General features: G+C 39.2%; 1 protein-coding gene across 1 annotated transcript in view; it reads left to right on the top strand.

Moving 5' to 3' along the window:
• Window positions 1-20,713, top strand: part of LOC116036736 (neuroblast differentiation-associated protein AHNAK) — a 32,939-nt gene that overhangs the window by 5,728 nt on the left and 6,498 nt on the right. Inside the window, exons 2-7 of the mRNA XM_035994932.1 lie at window positions 3,191-3,237; window positions 4,293-4,403; window positions 5,108-5,221; window positions 5,337-5,490; window positions 5,819-5,979; window positions 6,068-20,701. Coding sequence (XP_035850825.1) covers window positions 3,191-3,237; window positions 4,293-4,403; window positions 5,108-5,221; window positions 5,337-5,490; window positions 5,819-5,979; window positions 6,068-20,212 — 14,732 coding nt within the window. The 3' untranslated portion in view covers window positions 20,213-20,701. The remainder of the gene's footprint in view (window positions 1-3,190; window positions 3,238-4,292; window positions 4,404-5,107; window positions 5,222-5,336; window positions 5,491-5,818; window positions 5,980-6,067; window positions 20,702-20,713) is intronic.

The raw sequence follows: 20,713 nt of genomic DNA, 5'->3' as shown, positions 1-20,713 counted from the left end.
GAAAGAAAATAACGGAAAAAATATGAATTACTAAACAGACATTAATTAAGAAGTTCCCCATACTTTTAGAGTTACAACTAACAGTCATTCTTGATGCCTACTATCTCAAACATCTCTCTCAGATAAGGCCAAGGATGATTGGGAATGTCTTGCTGCTTGTCTGCCGAATCTCTGGGATCTCTGTTTTCTTCATTTTCAATCATGTTGCCGTCCATACTACTATGTGCTAACGTTACCGCCATCAAGCTGCTATGATTTGCAGCGAATGAATGCCGCCAAATCTGTCGAGTCATCTTGTAGTGGTGCGTCAAATATTCCCATCCAATTAGATTGAATTCGGTATTGATGACGCGAAAAATAATAACGGTAACTCCACTGAAATTATTTGAAACTAAAGTAATGAACCAATTTTGTAAAATGTAAGGAGTAGAAAGTACCGATATTCGTGTTAAAATGTAAGGAGTAAAAGTAAAAAGTCGGCACAAAAATAAATAGTAAAGTAAAAATATCTGAAAAATCTACTCGAGTACAGTAACAAAGTATAACTTCCCATCTCTGTCCTTCAGGCTACAGTCTACAGCCATGGTAGCAGTTCTGCAAGTACTTTGCTTTGGGCTGAATGCTAACATCAGCTGGCTAACATGCTCATAGTGACAATGATAAAATGATGATTTAGGCCTTTTTAATGTGCTTTGTGCATGGGTGTGTAAATGGGTTGCTTTTGTGAAAAGGCGCATTAAGTTTCTCCAGGTTCCATTAAATGTCCCTTGATTCATTGCCTTCGATTCTAGTTAATTAAATGTATTAAACTTCTTTTTGTAAACAAAATTTTTGCTGTGATGTCAAAATCCTATTTATATAAATGTAAACCAAAAGTTACAAGGTTTTGAGATTAAGGTAGTTTTAATTGTTCCATTTCTAGTTTTTTTGTTATTTTAGTAAAGTAAGTAAACAGTAAAAAATGGAGGAGTTGTTTAAGATGGTCTTCCTCCTCATTAATAAATCAAGAAAACTTAGCAGGAAGAGATATCAATTAATGAGAAATGAATGTAAATATACGGTTATTTTAAGGGATATATGGTGCAAAGTCTGTAAACCAAAGTCAACATGAGGACTTAATTCAGTTTGGGATTGAAAGAAGTTCAGGCAAGGTATGACTGCAACCTAAAAGTGTCCCGCCTCTTTTATCCATCTGAGACTGAACAAATCACTTTTGCCACTTTGGCAGTCACACTCGCACCAGGAATGTTTAAGGGCAGTTTGTTTTCACGAGTTAAAGAAAATAACAGCAGCAGGTAGGTGAGTTCTTTGGTTCCACATAATGAGAGGCTTTTGTTTTTGTTAGTCATATCTGGTCTGAAAGAGATGGATTGTGATGAGAAGGATGGTACAGGCAGCTGTAGAGACTTCATTATTGTATTTCACAACACGTCTAGACTGTGGTGCGTTCGGAGTTCAGTGTGAATCTACTTTTCTGTCAGATACATGTTCTCTGATGTTATTTCTGATCCTGTGGTGTCAGGCCAATGTATGTCTACAATGACAGTGCAGGTTGTGTTTCAGGCATATTTTCAGAGCTATAATGACATCTGATAGCTCCTTGAACTCTCTTGAATGATCAACCTTGAGGCAGTAACACACCCTGATACAGTAGGAGGTTGTTATACCATTAGTCTTTTGCCTTAACTGTCTTCTAACACACTTACACAGGCAGTCAGAGCTCTTCACATGACATACATTAGAGCAGTGGGTGGGGTGTCTATGTGGTGGTTTGTTGAGAAACTATGGTGCTGCAGTAAAAAAAATGCAACACTTTTTCAGGGTTTAAAATAAATATTTAACCCAAAGTTCTGCATCAAATACTTACTAGAAGAGTTTGAAAAGTTTGTTTTCAAATTAATTCACAGAATGTTTGCTATTTTAATACAGACAGTTTTGATACAGACAGTTTTGACAGCAATAAATATAAAAACCTCTTAAAATACTTGTGGAGCAAAATGCTGATTACATCGCAAACATGTTATTTTCCTCTAGTAAATTACTTTTTGTGTAACCCTCACTCAATGGCTTCTTATCATTGACATGCTGAGCATACACGTGAATATCCGAGCTGTTAGTAACGCTGCATAAGTATTTAGAATTTTTATTTTTTTTATATTGTTTTTGTTGTAATTGATTTGAGTTGAGGAGTTTAGTACTTCAGTGCGACTTACAAAGACATCAGTCTTAGTCCTACACCTTATCAGCTGTCCCTCGATACAAAAAGATTAATCAGATGCTTAAAGACTGAAAACATTTTATCTGTAAATAATTTGATTCTCCATGTGGAATGTAACCACATTTATTCAATATTTATTCCGACAGCATAACATCTGCTGATTTATGGCCTTTTGATGATATGAATTTATTAGCCAATGAGGTTTATAAACCTCAGAAAATGTTTAGGACACAGCAACACTATTTCTCCACAATCATCAAGCCTTGATTTATGCAAACTTTTATATTTGGGAATTTGCTATTTTCTATCTGAAACAAGTAATCTACTAACAAATGGACTACATCCCTTGGTAGGAATCCTGATACAATGGCGTGAAGGGGGGGAACGTTTAAAATGGATTCAAATCAAGTAGAGGTTAGGTATCAGAGCAGGTAATAATAATAATGTGAGTAACCATATTCATTTGGAGTCAGACTTTCCCTTTTGGCAGCCTTGAGGGGCTGTGCTGGGAGTCTTATCTGTGGATCAATACAGTGGATCACTTAACAGACAAAGGAGGCAGCGTGTCCCTGGGGGAATTATTGCCAGGAAGAACTCTAAATAGGATCCTCATCGGCTCCAGTGTCTCTCTGAGCCTCAAAACAACTTTCAGGAGTCAGACTGGGTGAAAGTTTCAGTTTACTGCCTAAAATATAGAAATGCTGATAAACACAAGTGCTGAACTTTTGTTTTTGGTGTATTTACATTTTCTGCAAATTCTGTGTTGCATTCCGCTTGATAATTGTTACAGTGTTCTCTTCATACTTACAGTATATAATTTACTACAATAAATCAAGTAATTACATACTTAATATTGTTTAATGAAGCTCTACTATTATATACTACTAAAATACTATTATAAAAAGCAGTTGTCAAATCAGATGTTATTTTGGTATTTATGTTTTGTCTATTTCTGTATTTTCTTGTGAACAGCTGGTCGAAGGCTGAGAGCACCAGAGCCTGGTACAGAGGACGATTCAGTGAGTGACTTCACTGTGACAGTAAAATTTATATTTTACATTATGTCTGTCTGTTTGATTTATTCATCAGTCACTAAAGGTTTCAGTCTCGGCTTCAATCAACAGAAAAACAGTATGTTAAAACTGAAAACATGTTATACACATACACTAGGGATGTCCCGATCAATTGTCTTTACCTAGTCTGATACAACACTTAGATGTGTCTGACACATTCAAATAACAGCTGTAGCCTTCTAAATTTGGCACAGCTTACTTTCCTTGAGCTACTTGATCTGAAGGTTCAAAACTATTAAGTTGATACGTTTAAATTTATACTGATACGATATGAATAAAAGTCGACTTCCATATTCGCTACTGGTATGTAGCTAATGAAAAAAGGTGCCATGTATTGCCTGTGCTTTTTTGGAATTAAACCATTCAAAACCGAGGACTAAAGTTACATTAATATAAATAATATGATTTAGCATGTTAGTAAAACATGCTAACGTTTAGCGTGTTATCATTCTAATGTTTTCATGTTAGAATGCCATTTTAGCATTTATCACAAAGTACAGCTGAGGCTAACAGGATTTCAGTCAGCTTTAGAAATATACTGACATGAACTGTTTGACGTGGTGGTGGTGCTAGGTGAAAATCAGGATCACCAAAGTCATTGGTATTAATCCAATACAATAATCTCTGTACCAAATTATATGAGAATAAAAACAATTCATTTTTAGATATGTTGCTCTGGACCAAAGTGTTGGACTGAAGGACCGGCCAACATTGCCATCGCAGGAACACTATTGAATGTGACAATTGAATTAAATGAAATGCCAAACACCCAGTTAATGCAGCTTTGGCATAACAAATTGTTATCACACGATTTGTGATCCATGTGTTCTGCAGGCGCAGCTACATGACTGTTTTTCAGGTGGCTAAAGAAGAGAATAAGATGAAAAGTTGTCTGACTAAAAGTGACTCAAATGTCATGATAGCTCTTAGAAATGATATAACTGTTTGGGTAAAAAGACCATGTGACTGTTTTGATGCTGACTGACCTTTTGTCCACGCAGACATGTGACGAGCCATCTCAGTTCACAGAGAGAGAGAGACCGCGCCCTCAAGGATCGTCTCCCGTCGAGGAGTATCCTGAAACTGAAAAATACACCGACAGTGACAAAGAGGTACAGAGCATCAACATACCGCTATGTTACACAGACCCAACAAACCAGCTTACAGGGAGAAATCAGGTCAAGGCAATAAATCAGAGAACTTGTTTACATGCTCTTCAATAACCTGGATATGCACTAAAATATAAACATGATTAAGAAACCAGGTTTCTCCAACAAATATCACTGGCTTTCTCTTAATCTCTCACGTCAACTGGGGAAACGATATTGTAGTGTTGACTATTGGTGTTTTCACAAAATATTTACACAATTGGATTTTAGATAAATAATCATCAGTAATGTGGATATAATGACTAAGTGGGTAAAGGCAAATAATAGAACAGCTACAACAGTCTGGTAAGTTCAGAAAATGACATCACTTTACTGTAATGTAGCCTTTAAAAGCAGGAAAAGACAACACTTATGCCATATTATGATACTACGATATCCAAAATCTAAGACGATATCTAGTCTCATATCACGATATCGATATATTATCGATATCAATATCAAATTTATGAAGATGTTTTCTTAATTTGCTAAAAAAAGAAAAAACGTCTATTTGCGTGTGTTTTTTTTAGTTGCAGGATGTTTGCCCCTGTCGGCCACCGTAGTATAAACCTTCCCACTCTGTGCAAAAACTTTTCAAGCCTGTTGATGAAATTTCCGTCACCTTTTCTGTTTGAATAAGGTGGAAACTATTTTTTTTTTTTTTTTAGTGTGAAGCAGAGCATGACCCACACCACAAAAGTGGGAGTGGAAAGAAAACTAAAAAGTCTGGGCTTGGATCCATGTTTGAAAAGCGCTCAACTCCAAAGATGAGTAAACTGAAGGTGAGACATTCCCACCTTCTCCTCTCTGTACTATATATGTGAATCCCTTTAGGCTTTGTTGCAGCACAGCTAAAGGTCAAATTATTTTATCCTGTCTATTTTAATGTATTGGCAGGAGGTTCACAGCCCTGAGTCTGGACTGATAGTGAAAACAGCCAAAGATGGATGTGCAGAGGGTCTCGTTTATGGTGGAGGGGGGAAAGAGGGAATATTCATTAAGCAAGTGGTACCAGAGTCACCTGCCTCAAAAAGTCTGAAACTAAAAGAAGGTAAACTAGCAGCTGGAAATGATTAACAATTATAGTGACATTTCTTTCCAATTACAATGAAAAGTAGATTGATTTGGAAAAATTAGGTTGATGAAGCTACTAATTGATACATTTGTACTTTTACATCTTGTGTTGTATTTTGTTTAGAATTTCAAATCCCATTACAAATGTATACTACTAACACACACACACAAGTTGCAAAGTCTAATGACTAATCATACTGTATGTGTTATTTTCATGTTTATTGATATAATTACCCTTTATCAGACAGACCCTGACAGCCTTCTTATCTGTGTGCTTCTGAAATATTTTGCTCTTGTTTACACAGGTGATCAGATTCTGAGCGCCACTGTATATTTTGACAATGTGTCATATGAGGATGCCATTCAGATTCTGGAGCACGCTCAGGCTTACAGAGTGAAGCTCTGCTTGAAACGCAAACCAGACATCACAGAGACTGAAACAGCCACTGAATCTGATGTCATCCCTGTAACTATTTTCAAGTTGTCAGACTCTTTGTGATTTAAAAAAAGTACTGAAGATAAAACTGACATTTCATATTTCTGTTGCTCAACAGGAGGAAGACGTCTATGCTCCAGAAATGAGGGAGGAAGGAAAAACCAAAAGGCGTGGTGATGCCCGCTTTTCATGGCCTAAGTTTCCCTCCTTTGGAAAAGGAAAGAAGTCACGCTTTGCAAGGTCTCACAGCTCCTCAGAGGCTGATGAGCAAAGAAAGCTTGAGCTTAGCCCCACCACAAGTGACACGGAGTCACCTATAAAATCTCAGGATGCTCTCAAAGGCAAGAAGAAACATAAAATAAAGCTCTCTCTTCTAACAAAGAGAGGCCGCATAAGTTCATCTGAAGACCAGGACACAGACGCACCAACATCCGCGCAGTTGGTTTCACCTGAGTGCCTTGAAAGCCCCTCAGGAGAAACACCTCAAATCTATGTGACAGAAGATCTGAAAGCAGTGGAAGACTTAAGACGTGAGCAAAATTATCAAAAACTGACTGAACCTCAAACTGTTCAACACAAGGTGGAACTCATCACTATAGATAGCACTTTGAAAACAGAAGATCTAACTGTGGCTCTGGCAGGTCAAGGTAGCCCCTCTGGTATCAAGTCCCCTGATGGGAAGAAAAAGAAGAAAGAGCGGTCTGAATTAAAAATGAAAATTTTGGGAAAGGATAAATCGCACAAGAAAGATGCAAAAGCAAAATCGTCACCAAAAAGGCTGAAAACTCTGGGGGCAAGTATTGAAATAGCAGACCAACCTGGAAATGAAAGATCAGATGTCATCCCAAGTTCTAAGTCACAAACAAAACTGCAGGGGGATCAACCTGCACTTAATGCCAATACCCAAATAATCAGCAGTGAGAGTTCAAGGGTAATCTCAGCCAAATCAGGGACAACCCAGATGGAAATGAGTGTACCAAAGGTGGAACTTGAAATATCTGATGTTGCATTGATACGGAAATCTCCACAGAAGGGTGAAGAAAAAACAAAGAAAGGCAAGGATGTTAAACAAAAACAAGAAACAAAGACAGGTCCAACATTCAAACTGCCTAAAATAGGCTTTAGTGACATTGCCACTGAGGAAACAATCCCAAAAATGAATGTAAATTTTGAAGAATATACACCTAAAATTGAGCAGTTTACAACTGAGGGTACAGAAGTGAAAGAAGATCCTTATGAGCGACTGTCAAAAAGCAGTCTTTCCAAAACAGAGCTTCCCAAACGTGAAGACATTGTGATTCCAGGTATGGAGGACATGTCTATGAGGACCACAGCCAAAGGAATTAAAGAACCTAAAGCTGTTTTTACAGGACATTATGAAGACATTCAAGCTGAAACTGTACAACTGTCATTTGATGTTGACAGTGTGAAAGAGGCGGTTTCAAAATTGCCTGGATTCAAGCTGCCTAAGGTTGACACGAGTGGAGTGCCTATTCCTGAAGAAATTACTGTAATAGACGCAAATGCACAAAGAATATCAGTGAAAACACCCACTAAAACAAAACATGATGCACACTTCAGTAAGTCTGACATGGCTGCCTCTCCAGAAATCTCCAAGACAACAGTCAAACTACCAAAGATCACATCTGCTGATTTAACCTCAGAGGAGCTTTTAATGGAGAGCAAAGTAGATTTAAAAAAAACTGAAAAGGAATACAAAACTGAGCCAAAACAAAGCGACAAAGAACATATTATAATACCTGGAAAAGAAAGTGAACAAGTAGCTGGCATTTTTCAGACACAAGAAAAACAAGGCACAGGGGGCATTAAATCTGAATATGAATCTGCAGCTACACTCAAATCAAAGAAGGCAAAGATAACAATGACAAGCTTTGGGATTGCAAAACCAGACATAAGAATCCCTGACATTGGAATTGCCTTGCCAAAACAAAAGCAAAAAGGTGACAATGAAAAGGGAGAAAGGACTATATTTCTCCAAGATGAAGAAATGTCAAAGACTGAAACAAGGAACAAGATTGGAGAAGTCATATCAGATGTCAAAATACCAGAAATTGAAAGCATTGAATACATTGATTCAGTAGATCGTTCACCAGACAAAAAGGATGGTGGCGTTGGTTTGACAGGTTTTGGTGTTAATCTTGATGCTGCGAGCCCAAAGTCTGACATCTCCTTTCCAGAGATCAGAGGTGAAGTACAATTTGTTGAATACAAAGTGCACACATTCAAACTGCCCGAATTTGGAGCAGTGACTGAGAACATCAGTATAAATGTGCCTGATGCAGAAAAGAATATAAAGATTGATGGGGCAGATATACGAGAGGGAAAAGGTGGCAAGTTTAAAATGCCAAATCTCAGCATCTCTATGCCAAGGGTTAAAGGACCTGAAATTGATTTAAGCCTATCAGAAAAAGATGTAGCTCTCACACTACCAGAAGAAAAAGCTGAGGTTGAACTCCCAGACATTCCTGAGGTTGAGGTTACTCTTGGAAATGTAGATGTTTCTATTCCAGAGAAAAAGATGGAGGTCAAAAAGCCTGAACTGGATGTCAAACCTTGGCAGGCTGAAGATGAACTTGACGGACAAGGAAGCAAGTTCAAGAAACCCAAGTTTGGAATTAAAATGGCCAAATTAAAAGGACCTGAATTTGATTTAAGCTTATCAAAGAAAGATGTAGATGTCAGACTACCAGAGGTTAAATCTGAAGTCAAACTCCCAGAAGCCCCTAAAATTGATGTCAGTCTTGGAAAAGCAGAAGTTTTGATTCCAGAGGCAAAGATGGAAGTTAAAAAACCTGAAGTGAAAATCAAACCTTTGCACACTGACGTTGAACTTGAAGGACATGGAGACAAGTTCCAAATGCCAAAGTTTGGAATCACAATGCCAAAAATAAAAGGACCTAAATTTGATTTGAGCTTATCAAAGAAAGGTGTAGATGTCACACTACCAGAGGCTAAAGATGAAGTCAAACTCCCAGAAACCCCAGAGACTGATGTGACTCTTGGAAAGATAAATGTTTCCATTCCAAAGCAAAAGATGGAAGTTGAAAAACCTGAATTGGAAATCAAACCTCTGAGGACTGAAGGGGAACTTGATGGACAAGGAGGCAAGTTTAAAATGCCAAAACTTGGTGTAAAAATGCCAAAAATGAAAGCGCCTGAATTTGATTTAAGCTTACCAAAGAAAGATGTAGATGTCCCATTGCCTGAAGCTAAAGCAGAGGTCAAACATACAGAACATGGAATTAAAATAGAGGTCAAAGCTCCCGAGATTGCAGTTTACCAACAGGATGTTGAAGGATCATCATCAAAATTTAAGATGCCGACATTTAAACTACCAGCATTTGGAGTCGGTACTCCAAACATCTCTGTGGAAGCACATGATATGGACAAAGACGTCAAAATTGATGTAGCTGACATTAATAAGCATGTGGTTAATATTGAAGCACCCAGCATTGACGTTAAGGGCCCTTCAACCGATATGAAGGCAATAGGAACTGATCATGAGGGACAAGGAAGCAAGTTTAAAATGCCACATCTCGGATTCTCTATGCCTAAAGTCAAAGGACCTCAACTTAATATAAGTTCATCAAGGAAAGATGTAGATGTCACAATACCAGAGGCCGGTGCTGAAGTCAAACTCCCAGAAACCCCTAAAATTGATGCCAGTCTTGGAAAAGCAGAAGTTTTGATTCAAGAGGCAAAGATGGAAGTTAAAAAACCTGAAGTGAAATTCAAGAGATTGCAGACTGATGTTGAACTTGAAGGACAAGGAGACACATTTCAAATGCCAAAGTTTGGAATCACAATGCCAAAGGTAAAAGGACCTGAAATTCACTTTAGCTTATCAAAGAAAGATGTAGATGCGACACTACCAGAAGCCAAAGCTGAAGTAAAAGTTCCTGATACTCCTAAAATTGAAGTCAGTCTTAGAAAAGCAGATGTATCGCTTCCAAAGGAAAAAATGGAAGTTCAAAGGGCTAAATTAGAAATGAAACCTCTGCAAAGTGAAGTTGAAATTGATGGGCAAGGAAGCAAGTTTAAAATGCCCAAGTTGGGAAAGTCGATGCCAAAAGTTAAAGGACCTGAAATTCACTTTGGCTTATCAAAGATAGAGGGAGATGTGACACTGCCAGAAGCCAAAGCTGAAGTAAAAGTTCCTGAAGTTGAACTGAAAGAACCCTCTGCTAATGTGCAAATTAAAGCTCCTGAAATAAAAGTTACAGAAAAAGATACAGAAGGATCACCATCGAAATTTAAGATGCCGACATTCAAACTACCTAAATTTGGAGTTGGTACTTCAGATATTTCTGTAGAAGTATCTGATATGGACAAAGATGTCAAAACCGATGGAGCTGATATTAAAATTCCTGAAGAGGTTCTTGCAGTTGACATTGCAGCACCCAGCATTGACATTGAAGGCCCATCAATAGATATCAAAGCTACAGGAACTGAACACGAAGGAAAGAGAAGCAAGTTCAAACTGCCAAGTCTCGGTTTTTCTGGACCTCAAATCAAACGGCCTGACATTGATTTAAGCCTATCAAAGAAAGATGTAGATGGGACTTTACCAGAAGCCAAAGCTGATGTCAAACTCCCTAACGTTCACACTGAAGCACCCAGCATTGACATTGAGGGCCTATCAATAGATATGAAAACTACAGGAATTGAAGAGGATGGGAAAGGAAGCTTTAAAATGCCACATCTTAGTTTCTCCATGCCAAAAATGAAGGGACCTAAAATGGATTTAAGCCTTTCAAACAAAGACGTAGATGTCAAATTACCAGAGACAAAACCTGATGTCAAACTTCCAGAGGTTGATCTTGGAAAAGTGGATGTTTCAATTCCAGAGGCTAAGATGGAGGTTAAAAAACCTGAAGTGGAAATGCAGTTGATGCAGACTAAAGGTGAGCTTGATGGAAAAGGAGAAAAGTTCAAAATGCCAAAGTTTGGAATCAAAATGCCAAAATTAAAAGAGCCAGAATTTGACATGAGCTTATCAAAGAGAGATGTTGATATCCCACTACCACAGACAAAGGTTGAGGTCAAACACCCAGATGCCCCTAAAATTGATGTCAGTCTTGGAAAAGCAGAAGTTTTGATTTCAGAGGCAAAGGCCAAAGTTAAAAAAGGTGAGCTGGTAATTAAACCTTTGCAGACTGAAGTTGAAGGACAAAGAAGCGAGTTCAAAATGCCAACGTTTGGAATGTCCATGCCAAAGGTAAAAGGACCTGCATTTCATCTTGGCTTATCAAAGAAAGATGTAGATATCGCACTACCAGAAGCCCAAGCAAATGTCAACCTCCCTGATGTTGAACTAAAACAACCTTCTGCCGAAGTAGAAATTAAAGCTCCTGTGATTGAGGTTTTAGCTAAAGATACAGAAGGATCACCTTCAAAATTCAAAAAACCAAATTTCAGTTTCTCTATGCCTAAAGTAAAAGGGCCTGATGTAGATGTAAGCTTATCAAAGAAAGACACAGATATCACACTACCAGGGACTAAAGCTGAGATCAAACTCCCAGAGGCCCCTAAAATTGATGCCAGTCTTGGAAAAGCAGAGGTTTTGATTCAAGAGGAAAGGGTGGAGGTTAAAAAACCTGAAGTTGAAATCAAACCTTTGCAGACTGGCATTGACACTGAAGGACATGGAGGCAAGTTTCAAATGCCAAAGTTTGGAATCAAAATGCCAAAAGTAAAAGGACCTGAAATTGATTTAAGCTTCCCCAAGAAAGATGTAGATGTAACACTACCAGAGGCTAAAGCTGAGGTTGAACTCCCAGAAGCTTCTAAAATTGCTGTGGATATGAAACCATCAGAGTGTGAAGCAGAAATTGATGGGCAAGGAGGCAAGTTCAAAATGCCAAAGTTTGGAATCTCAATGCCAAAAGTGAAAGGACCTGAAATTGATTTCAGCTTATCAAAGAAAGATGTAGACTTCACACTCCCAGAGGCCAAAGCTGAAGTCAATCTCCCTGATGTTGAACTCAAAGAACCTTCTGCTAAAGTGGAAATTAAAGCTCCTGAGATTGAAGCTCAATTAAGCAGTGTAAAAGGATCACCATCAAAATTTAAATTGCCAACATTCAAATTCCCTAAATTTGGAGCTGCCACTCCAAATGTCAGCGCTAAACTACCTGATATAGACACAGAAATCAAAATTGATGGAGCTGAAATGCACATATCTGTGCCACACACAGATGTTGATGTACCAGAAGTTAAAGCAGAGGTCCATCTGCCAGAGGTTGAAGTCAAAAAGCCGTCAGGCAGTGTTGTGATAGAGCAACAGCCAGGTATTGAGGTTGATGCCAAACTGAAAAAGCCAAGGTTTTCACTGCCCAGATTTTCTTTTTCAAAACCAAGTGTTAAGTCCCCAGAAGTTGATGCCAGTCTTCAGGATGCAAAAGTTGCAATTCCAGAGGGAAAGGTGGACGTGAATGTTTTCATTCCAGAGGCTAAGGCCAAAGTTGAAGAAGCTGAGCTGGAGGTTAAACCTTTGCAGACAGAAGTTAAAGGACAAGGAAGCGAGTTCAAAATGCCAAAGTTTGGAATGTCCATGCCAAAGGTAAAAGGACCTGAATTTCATCTTGGCTTATCAAAGAAAGATATAGATGTCAGAATACCAGAAGCAAAAGCAGATGTCAACCTCCCTGATGTTGAACTAAAACAACCTTCTGCCGAAGTAGAAATTAAAGCTCCTGTGATTGAGGTTTTAGCTAAAGATACAGAAGGATCACCTTCAAAATTCAAAATGCCAAATTTCAATTTCTCTATGCCTAAAGTAAAAGGGCCTGATGTAGATGTAAGTTTATCAAAGAAAGACACAGATATCACACTACCAGGGACTAAAGCTGAGATCAAACTCCCAGAGGCCCCTAAAATTGATGCCAGTCTTGGAAAAGCAGAGGTTTTGATTCAAGAGGAAAGGGTGGAGGTTAAAAAACCTGAAGTTGAAATCAAACCTTTGCCCACTGACGTTGAACTTGAAGGACACAGAGGCAAGTTTCAAATGCCAAAGTTTGGAATCAAAATGCCAAAAGTAAAAGGACCTGAAATTGATTTAAGCTTCCCCAAGAAAGATGTAGATGTAACACTACCAGAGGCTAAAGCTGAGGTTGAACTCCCAGAAGCTTCTAAAATTGCTGTGGATATGAAACCATCAGAGTGTGAAGCAGAAATTGATGGGCAAGGAGGCAAGTTCAAAATGCCAAAGTTTGGAATCTCAATGCCAAAAGTGAAAGGACCTGAAATTGATTTCAGCTTATCAAAGAAAGATGTAGACTTCACACTCCCAGAGGCCAAAGCTGAAGTCAATCTCCCTGATGTTGAACTCAAAGAACCTTCTGCTAAAGTGGAAATTAAAGCTCCTGAGATTGAAGCTCAATTAAGCAGTGTAAAAGGATCACCATCAAAATTTCAATTGCCAACATTCAAATTTCCCAAATTTGGAGCTGCTACTCCAAATGTCAGCACTGAACTACCTGATATAGACACAGAAATCAAAATTGATGGAGCTGAAATGCTCATATCTGTGCCACACACAGATGTTGATGTACCAGAAGTTAAAGCAGAGGTCCATCTGCCAGAGGTTGAAGTCAAAAAGCCGTCAGGCAGTGTTGTGATAGAGCAACAGCCAGGTATTGAGGTTGATGCCAAACTGAAAAAGCCAAGGTTTTCACTGCCCAGATTTTCTTTTTCAAAACCAAGTGTTAAGTCCCCAGAAGTTGATGCCAGTCTTCAGGATGCAAAAGTTGCAATTCCAGAGGGAAAGGTGGACGTGAAAGGAGGGGAAGTGGATATGAAACCACCAGAGTATGAAGCAGAAGTTGACGGGCAAGGAAGTAGGTTCAAAATGCCAAAGTTTGGCATCTCAATGCCAAAGATTAAAGGGCCTGAAATTGATTTGAGCTTATCAAAGAAAGATGTAAATGTCACACTCCCAGAAACCCATGCTGAAATTCAACTTCCAGATGTCAAAATAAAACAACCATCTGCTACAGTGGAAATTAAAGCTCCTGGGATTGAAGCTCAAACGGGTAATGTTGAAGGATCACCGTCAAAACTTAAAATGCCAACATTCACATTACCTAAATTTGGAGCTGCTACTCCAAAGGTCAGTGTGGAAGTACCTGATGTGGACAAAGACATTAAAATTGATGGAGCTACAGTGGATGTCACTGCACCCAGCATTGACACTGAAGGCCTATCTGTAGATGTGAAAGTTAAAGGAAGTGAACTTGAAGGATCAGGAAGCAAGTTTAAAATGCCAAGTCTCGGTTTTTCTGGGCCTCAAATCAAACGGTCTGACATTAATCTAAGCTTATCAAAGAAAGATGTAGATGTGACACTGCCAGAAGCCAAAGCTGAAGTCAAACTCCCTGATCTTGAACTAAAAGAATCATCTGCCAAAGTGGAAATCAAAGCTCCTGAGATCAAGACTGCGACAAAAGTTACAGAAGGGTCACCATCAAAATATAAGATGCCGACATTTAAATTACCAAAATTTGGAGTTGGTACTCCAAGTGCCACTGTAGAGGTGCCCGACAGAGACGTCAAAATTGATGGAGATGACATTAAAATTCCTGAAGAGGTTCTTGCAGTTCACATTGCAGCACCCAGCATTGACACTGAAGGCCCATCAATAGATATTAAAACTACAGGAACTGAAAATGAAGGAAAAGGAAGCAAGTTTAAACTTCCAAGTCTTGGTTTTTCTGGGCCTCAAATCAAACGGCCTGACACTGATTTAGGCTTATCAAAGATAGATGTAGATGTGAATCTACCAGAAGCCAAAGCTGGAGTCAAACTCCCTCATGTTGAACTAAAAGAATCTTCTGCCAAAGTAGAAATCAAAGCTCCTGGAATTGATGTTCAGACAAGTAATGTTGAAGGATCACCATCCAAATTAAAAATGCCAACATTAACATTACCCAAAGAGTCAGATGGTTCAATTTCAGTCTCACAGGCACCAATGATAGAGGGTGATGGCAAATTGAGAAAGACAAGCTGGACATTGCCAAGATTTTCATTTTCAAAAACAAATGTTAAAGCCCCTGAGGCTGATGTCAACCTTGATGTCCCAAAAGTAGACATTGCATCACTAGAGGCCAAAACAGACGTACAACTTCCAGATATTGATACCAAAGAATCCTCAGGTACTTCCATAGAGGGGGCACCCGCTACAGACCTTGATGCCAAATTGAAAAAGCCAAGGTTTTCATTACCCAAATTTTCATTTTCAAAGCAAAGTTCAAAAGAGTCTAAAGATGATGTCAGTCTCCCAGATGATGTTTCTCTTCCAGAAGGAAATGTGGAAGTCAAACAACCTGAAGTGGAGCTTAAGCCACCAGAAGGTGATGTAGAATTAGAGGGGCAGGAAAGCAAGTTTAAAATGCCAATGTTTGGCTTCTCAATGCCCAAAGTAAAAGGGCCTGAAATCGATTTGAGCTTATCAAAGAAAGATGTAGATGTCACACTCCCAAAAGCCAAAGCTGAAGTCCAACTTCCGGATGTCAAAATAAAACAACCATCTGCTACAGTGGAAATTAAAGCTCCTGGGATTGAAGCTCAAACAGGTAATGTTGAAGGATCACCATCAAAACTTAAAATGCCAACATTCACATTACCCAAGTTTGGAGCTGCTACTCCAAAGGTCAGTGTGGAAGTACCTGATGTGGACAGAGACATTAAAATTGAAGGAGCTACAGTGGACGTCACTGCACCCAGGATTGACACTGAAGGCCTATCTGTAGATGTGAAAGCTAAAGGAAGTGAAATTGAAGGATCAGGAAGCAAGTTTAAAATGCCAAAGTTTGGCATCTCCATGCCAAAAGTAAAAGGGCCTGAAATTGATTTGAGCTTATCCAAGAAAGATGTAGATGTCACACTCCCAGAAGCCAAAGCTCAAGTTCAACTTCCAGATGTCAAAATAAAACAACCTACAGTGGAAATTAAAGCGCCTGGGATTGAAGCTCAAACGGGTAATGTTGAAGGATCACCATCAAAACTTAAAATGCCAACATTCACATTACCCAAATTTGGAGCTGCTACTCCAAAGGTCAGTGTGGAAGTACCTGATGTGGACAAAGACATTAAAATTGAAGGAGCTACAGTGGATGTCACTGCACCCAGCATTGACACTGAAGGCCTATCTGTAGATGTGAAAGTTAAAGGAAGTGAACTTGAAGGATCAGGAAGCAAGTTTAAAATGCCAAGTCTCGGTTTTTCTGGGCCTCAAATCAAACGGTCTGACATTAATCTAAGCTTATCAAAGAAAGATGTAGATGTGACACTGCCAGAAGCCAAAGCTGAAGTCAAACTCCCTGATCTTGAACTAAAAGAATCATCTGCCAAAGTGGAAATCAAAGCTCCTGAGATCAAGACTGCGACAAAAGTTACAGAAGGGTCACCATCAAAATATAAGATGCCGACATTTAAATTACCAAAATTTGGAGTTGGTACTCCAAGTGCCACTGTAGAGGTGCCCGACAGAGACGTCAAAATTGATGGAGATGACATTAAAATTCCTGAAGAGGTTCTTGCAGTTCACATTGCAGCACCCAGCATTGACACTGAAGGCCCATCAATAGATATTAAAACTACAGGAACTGAAAATGAAGGAAAAGGAAGCAAGTTTAAACTTCCAAGTCTTGGTTTTTCTGGGCCTCAAATCAAACGGCCTGACACTGATTTAGGCTTATCAAAGATAGATGTAGATGTGAATCTACCAGAAGCCAAAGCTGGAGTCAAACTCCCTCATGTTGAACTAAAAGAATCTTCTGCCAAAGTAGAAATCAAAGCTCCTGGAATTGATGTTCAGACAAGTAATGTTGAAGGATCACCATCCAAATTAAAAATGCCAACATTAACATTACCCAAAGAGTCAGATGGTTCAATTTCAGTCTCACAGGCACCAATGATAGAGGGTGATGGCAAATTGAGAAAGACAAGCTGGACATTGCCAAGATTTTCATTTTCAAAAACAAATGTTAAAGCCCCTGAGGCTGATGTCAACCTTGATGTCCCAAAAGTAGACATTGCATCACTAGAGGCCAAAACAGACGTACAACTTCCAGATATTGATACCAAAGAATCCTCAGGTACTTCCATAGAGGGGGCACCCGCTACAGACCTTGATGCCAAATTGAAAAAGCCAAGGTTTTCATTACCCAAATTTTCATTTTCAAAGCAAAGTTCAAAAGAGTCTAAAGATGATGTCAGTCTCCCAGATGATGTTTCTCTTCCAGAAGGAAATGTGGAAGTCAAACAACCTGAAGTGGAGCTTAAGCCACCAGAAGGTGATGTAGAATTAGAGGGGCAGGAAAGCAAGTTTAAAATGCCAATGTTTGGCTTCTCAATGCCCAAAGTAAAAGGGCCTGAAATCGATTTGAGCTTATCAAAGAAAGATGTAGATGTCACACTCCCAAAAGCCAAAGCTGAAGTCCAACTTCCGGATGTCAAAATAAAACAACCGTCTGCTACAGTGGAAATTAAAGCTCCTGGGATTGAAGCTCAAACAGGTAATGTTGAAGGATCACCATCAAAACTTAAAATGCCAACATTCACATTACCCAAGTTTGGAGCTGCTACTCCAAAGGTCAGTGTGGAAGTACCTGATGTGGACAGAGACATTAAAATTGAAGGAGCTACAGTGGACGTCACTGCACCCAGGATTGACACTGAAGGCCTATCTGTAGATGTGAAAGCTAAAGGAAGTGAAATTGAAGGATCAGGAAGCAAGTTTAAAATGCCAAAGTTTGGCATCTCCATGCCAAAAGTAAAAGGGCCTGAAATCGATTTGAGCTTATCCAAGAAAGATGTAGATGTCACACTCCCAGAAGCCAAAGCTCAAGTTCAACTTCCAGATGTCAAAATAAAACAACCTACAGTGGAAATTAAAGCGCCTGGGATTGAAGCTCAAACGGGTAATGTTGAAGGATCACCGTCAAAACTTAAAATGCCAACATTCACATTACCCAAATTTGGAGCTGCTACTCCAAAGGTCAGTGTGGAAGTACCTGATGTGGACAAAGACATTAAAATTGATGGAGCTACAGTGGATGTCACTGCACCCAGCATTGACACGAAAGGCCTATCTGTAGATGTGAAAGCTGAAGGAAGTGAGCTTGAAGGGTCACAAAGCAAGTTTAAAATGTCAAAGTTTGGCATCTCAATGCCCAAAGTTAAAGGAACTGAACTTGATTTAAGTTTAACAAAGAAAGATGTAGATGTCACACTCCCAGAAGCTAAAGCTGAAATCAAACTGCCCAATGTTGAAGTCAAAGAATCTGAAGGTGCCATTTTAATACCAGATGCACCAACAGTTGATGTTGAAAACAAGGTGAAACGACCAAATTGGTCATTTCCAAAATTTTCATTTTCAAGGACAGGTGGGAAAGCCCCTGATGCTGATGTAAACCTTGAAACACCCAAAGTTGATGTTACATCACCAGAGGCCAAAGCAGAAGTCCAAGGGCTTTCAGGGGCTATTTTAACAGAAGAGCCACCTGCTGCAGAACTTGATGAAAACTTGAAAAAAATTAAATTTAGATTTTCTTTTTCAAAGTCAAGTGTTCAAGAACCTGAAGTCAGTGCTGAGCTTCCAGATGCTGATGTTCCTCTTCCAGAAAGAGAAGTGATAGTGAAGCAACCTGAACTTAAAATGAAAGCTCCTGAGCTTGAAGCTGAACATGATGTACACGAAAGCAAGTTTAAATTGCCAAAGTTCGCACTACCAAAAGCAAAAGGACCTGAAAAAGACTTAAATGCATCACAGAAAGATGTAGGCATCACACTGCCAGAAGTTAAAGCAGAGGTCAAACTCCCTGAAATTGAAGTCAAAGAATCTTCAGCTAGTGTGGAAATGAAAGTTTCTGAGACTGAAGCTAAGTCAAAAGGTGTTGGAGGGTCACCATTGAAATTTAAAATGCCAACATTGAAAATGCCCAAATTTGGAGTTGCAACCTATGATGTCACAGTAGGAGCACCCGATGCAGACAAAGTTGCTGAAACAGATGGAGCTAAACTAAAGGAGGATGTTATTGTCAATATCAAAGGTCCAAGTGTTGACATTAAAACGGACGTGTCTAAAGAAGCAATAACAGGTTCTGAAACGCCAAAGACTGAGACTGACAGTGTGGATATTGGGTCTCCAAGTAAATTCAAACTACCTTCATTCAAAATGCCAAAGCTGAGTTTCTCAAGACCCAACCCTGAAGATGAACATGTCCCTGTTGACACAGAATGCAAAGATCAGGTGGAAATGGAAGTAGAGCCAAAAGGAGAGAGTAAATCAGCAAAAGTGACTTTGATATCATTTGGTGAGCTCCTCAAGAATATTGATGTTGAATTTGATGTTCCAAAAACAGAAGAAAATCTTGAAACCTCAAAGGAAGTTCATGAAACAGATAAAACCAGTGGAAAGCATTTAGAGGGAAAAGAAAAGGAAACAAAGCAAAATACTACCAAAAGTCCTGAGAGGACAGGTTGGTTTAAATTCCCCAAGTTTGGACTGTCCTCCCCATCAGAACCTGCCAAAATTTCTGAAAAAGACACACATAAGGATGAAAAGACCCCAGTAGGGGGAACAGCTGAGGAAATAAGCCCCACCTTTTCAGTCCAGTCATCAGATGCCTTTGCTGATATTAGCTCTGCGATGACAAGTGAGCATGTTGGCCTGTCCTTATCTTCTCCAACCAAGGTAACTGTCAAATACTCTGAACCTAATGCTGCTACAGGGCTTGGAGAGATGCACAGTAACATTATTACTTCCACCACAAGAACTGAGCTCATCTCGGTTGAGCCCAACTTGCCTGAGAAAATCACCATTCTGTCATCTGGAGTTTCATCTTCATCAGAAGACACGCTCAGACTGGAATCAGGAAAAATACATGTCATTACATCAAATATACAAGCCACCCCAGAGGCACAGCGTGCCAAGCTACTAACCGCTGTCCAAATCCAATCAGCTGAAGGCATTCCTCTAGAATCAGAGGCTAACGAAGCTGCATCGTGGACTGTCGAGGATTCACAAAGCAGCAAGAAAACGGTCTCCGAGAGGCATTTAGTTAGGGAAACATCAACTGAAAGAAGTGAAAGCAAAGAAACAATTGTAATAACAAAACAAATCACAAGTATGTTTGACTCTTCTGAGCCCATCTTAAGTGAGACAGCTTCATCCATTCAACGACTGAAAGAGTCTGTGCATTCTGAGAAAATGAGGTTCTTTGATGGAGCCGACAAGTGAAATAACTTGATGTGAATTATGTCTAAGATTACAACTCCTTATTATCCAGCCTTAGTGGCTGGTGGGTTTCTGAATAGCACTGTGACAGAGAGGTGAGACAGAAAACAGGTTGGCAACTAGAAAAGATTGTTTGCAAGTTTAACTTACCAATCACAGGAAACAATCAGTTAGTGTTCAGGTGTTAACTTCAATCTCTGGTTGCATGTTGTTGACCTATGAAGAGATGGATTAATGTAGGCTAGTTCACTGACAATGTGATTCACTTGGTAATACACTGTGTAACTCTGTGCCCTTACTGCAAATCCTGACAGGACTTCACCAAATATCCTTGCTTATTGTGGTACAGAACTAAAGTAAGCCATGTATTTTGCTTATCAAAACTTATATTTCTTGTTTCATAGTTTTTAATGTACAACAGTGATCCAACTTACTTGTGTTCTTATTTATCGGATGATAATCAGAAGTGCATTTGATTTTAAATCAATCAATGTTACTGACATT

The sequence above is a fragment of the Sander lucioperca genome, chromosome 18 (genome assembly GCF_008315115.2).
Source record: "Sander lucioperca isolate FBNREF2018 chromosome 18, SLUC_FBN_1.2, whole genome shotgun sequence".
In the NCBI taxonomy this organism is placed as follows: Eukaryota; Metazoa; Chordata; class Actinopteri; order Perciformes; family Percidae; genus Sander; species Sander lucioperca.
This window is presented reverse-complemented; position numbering and strand designations above follow the sequence as displayed.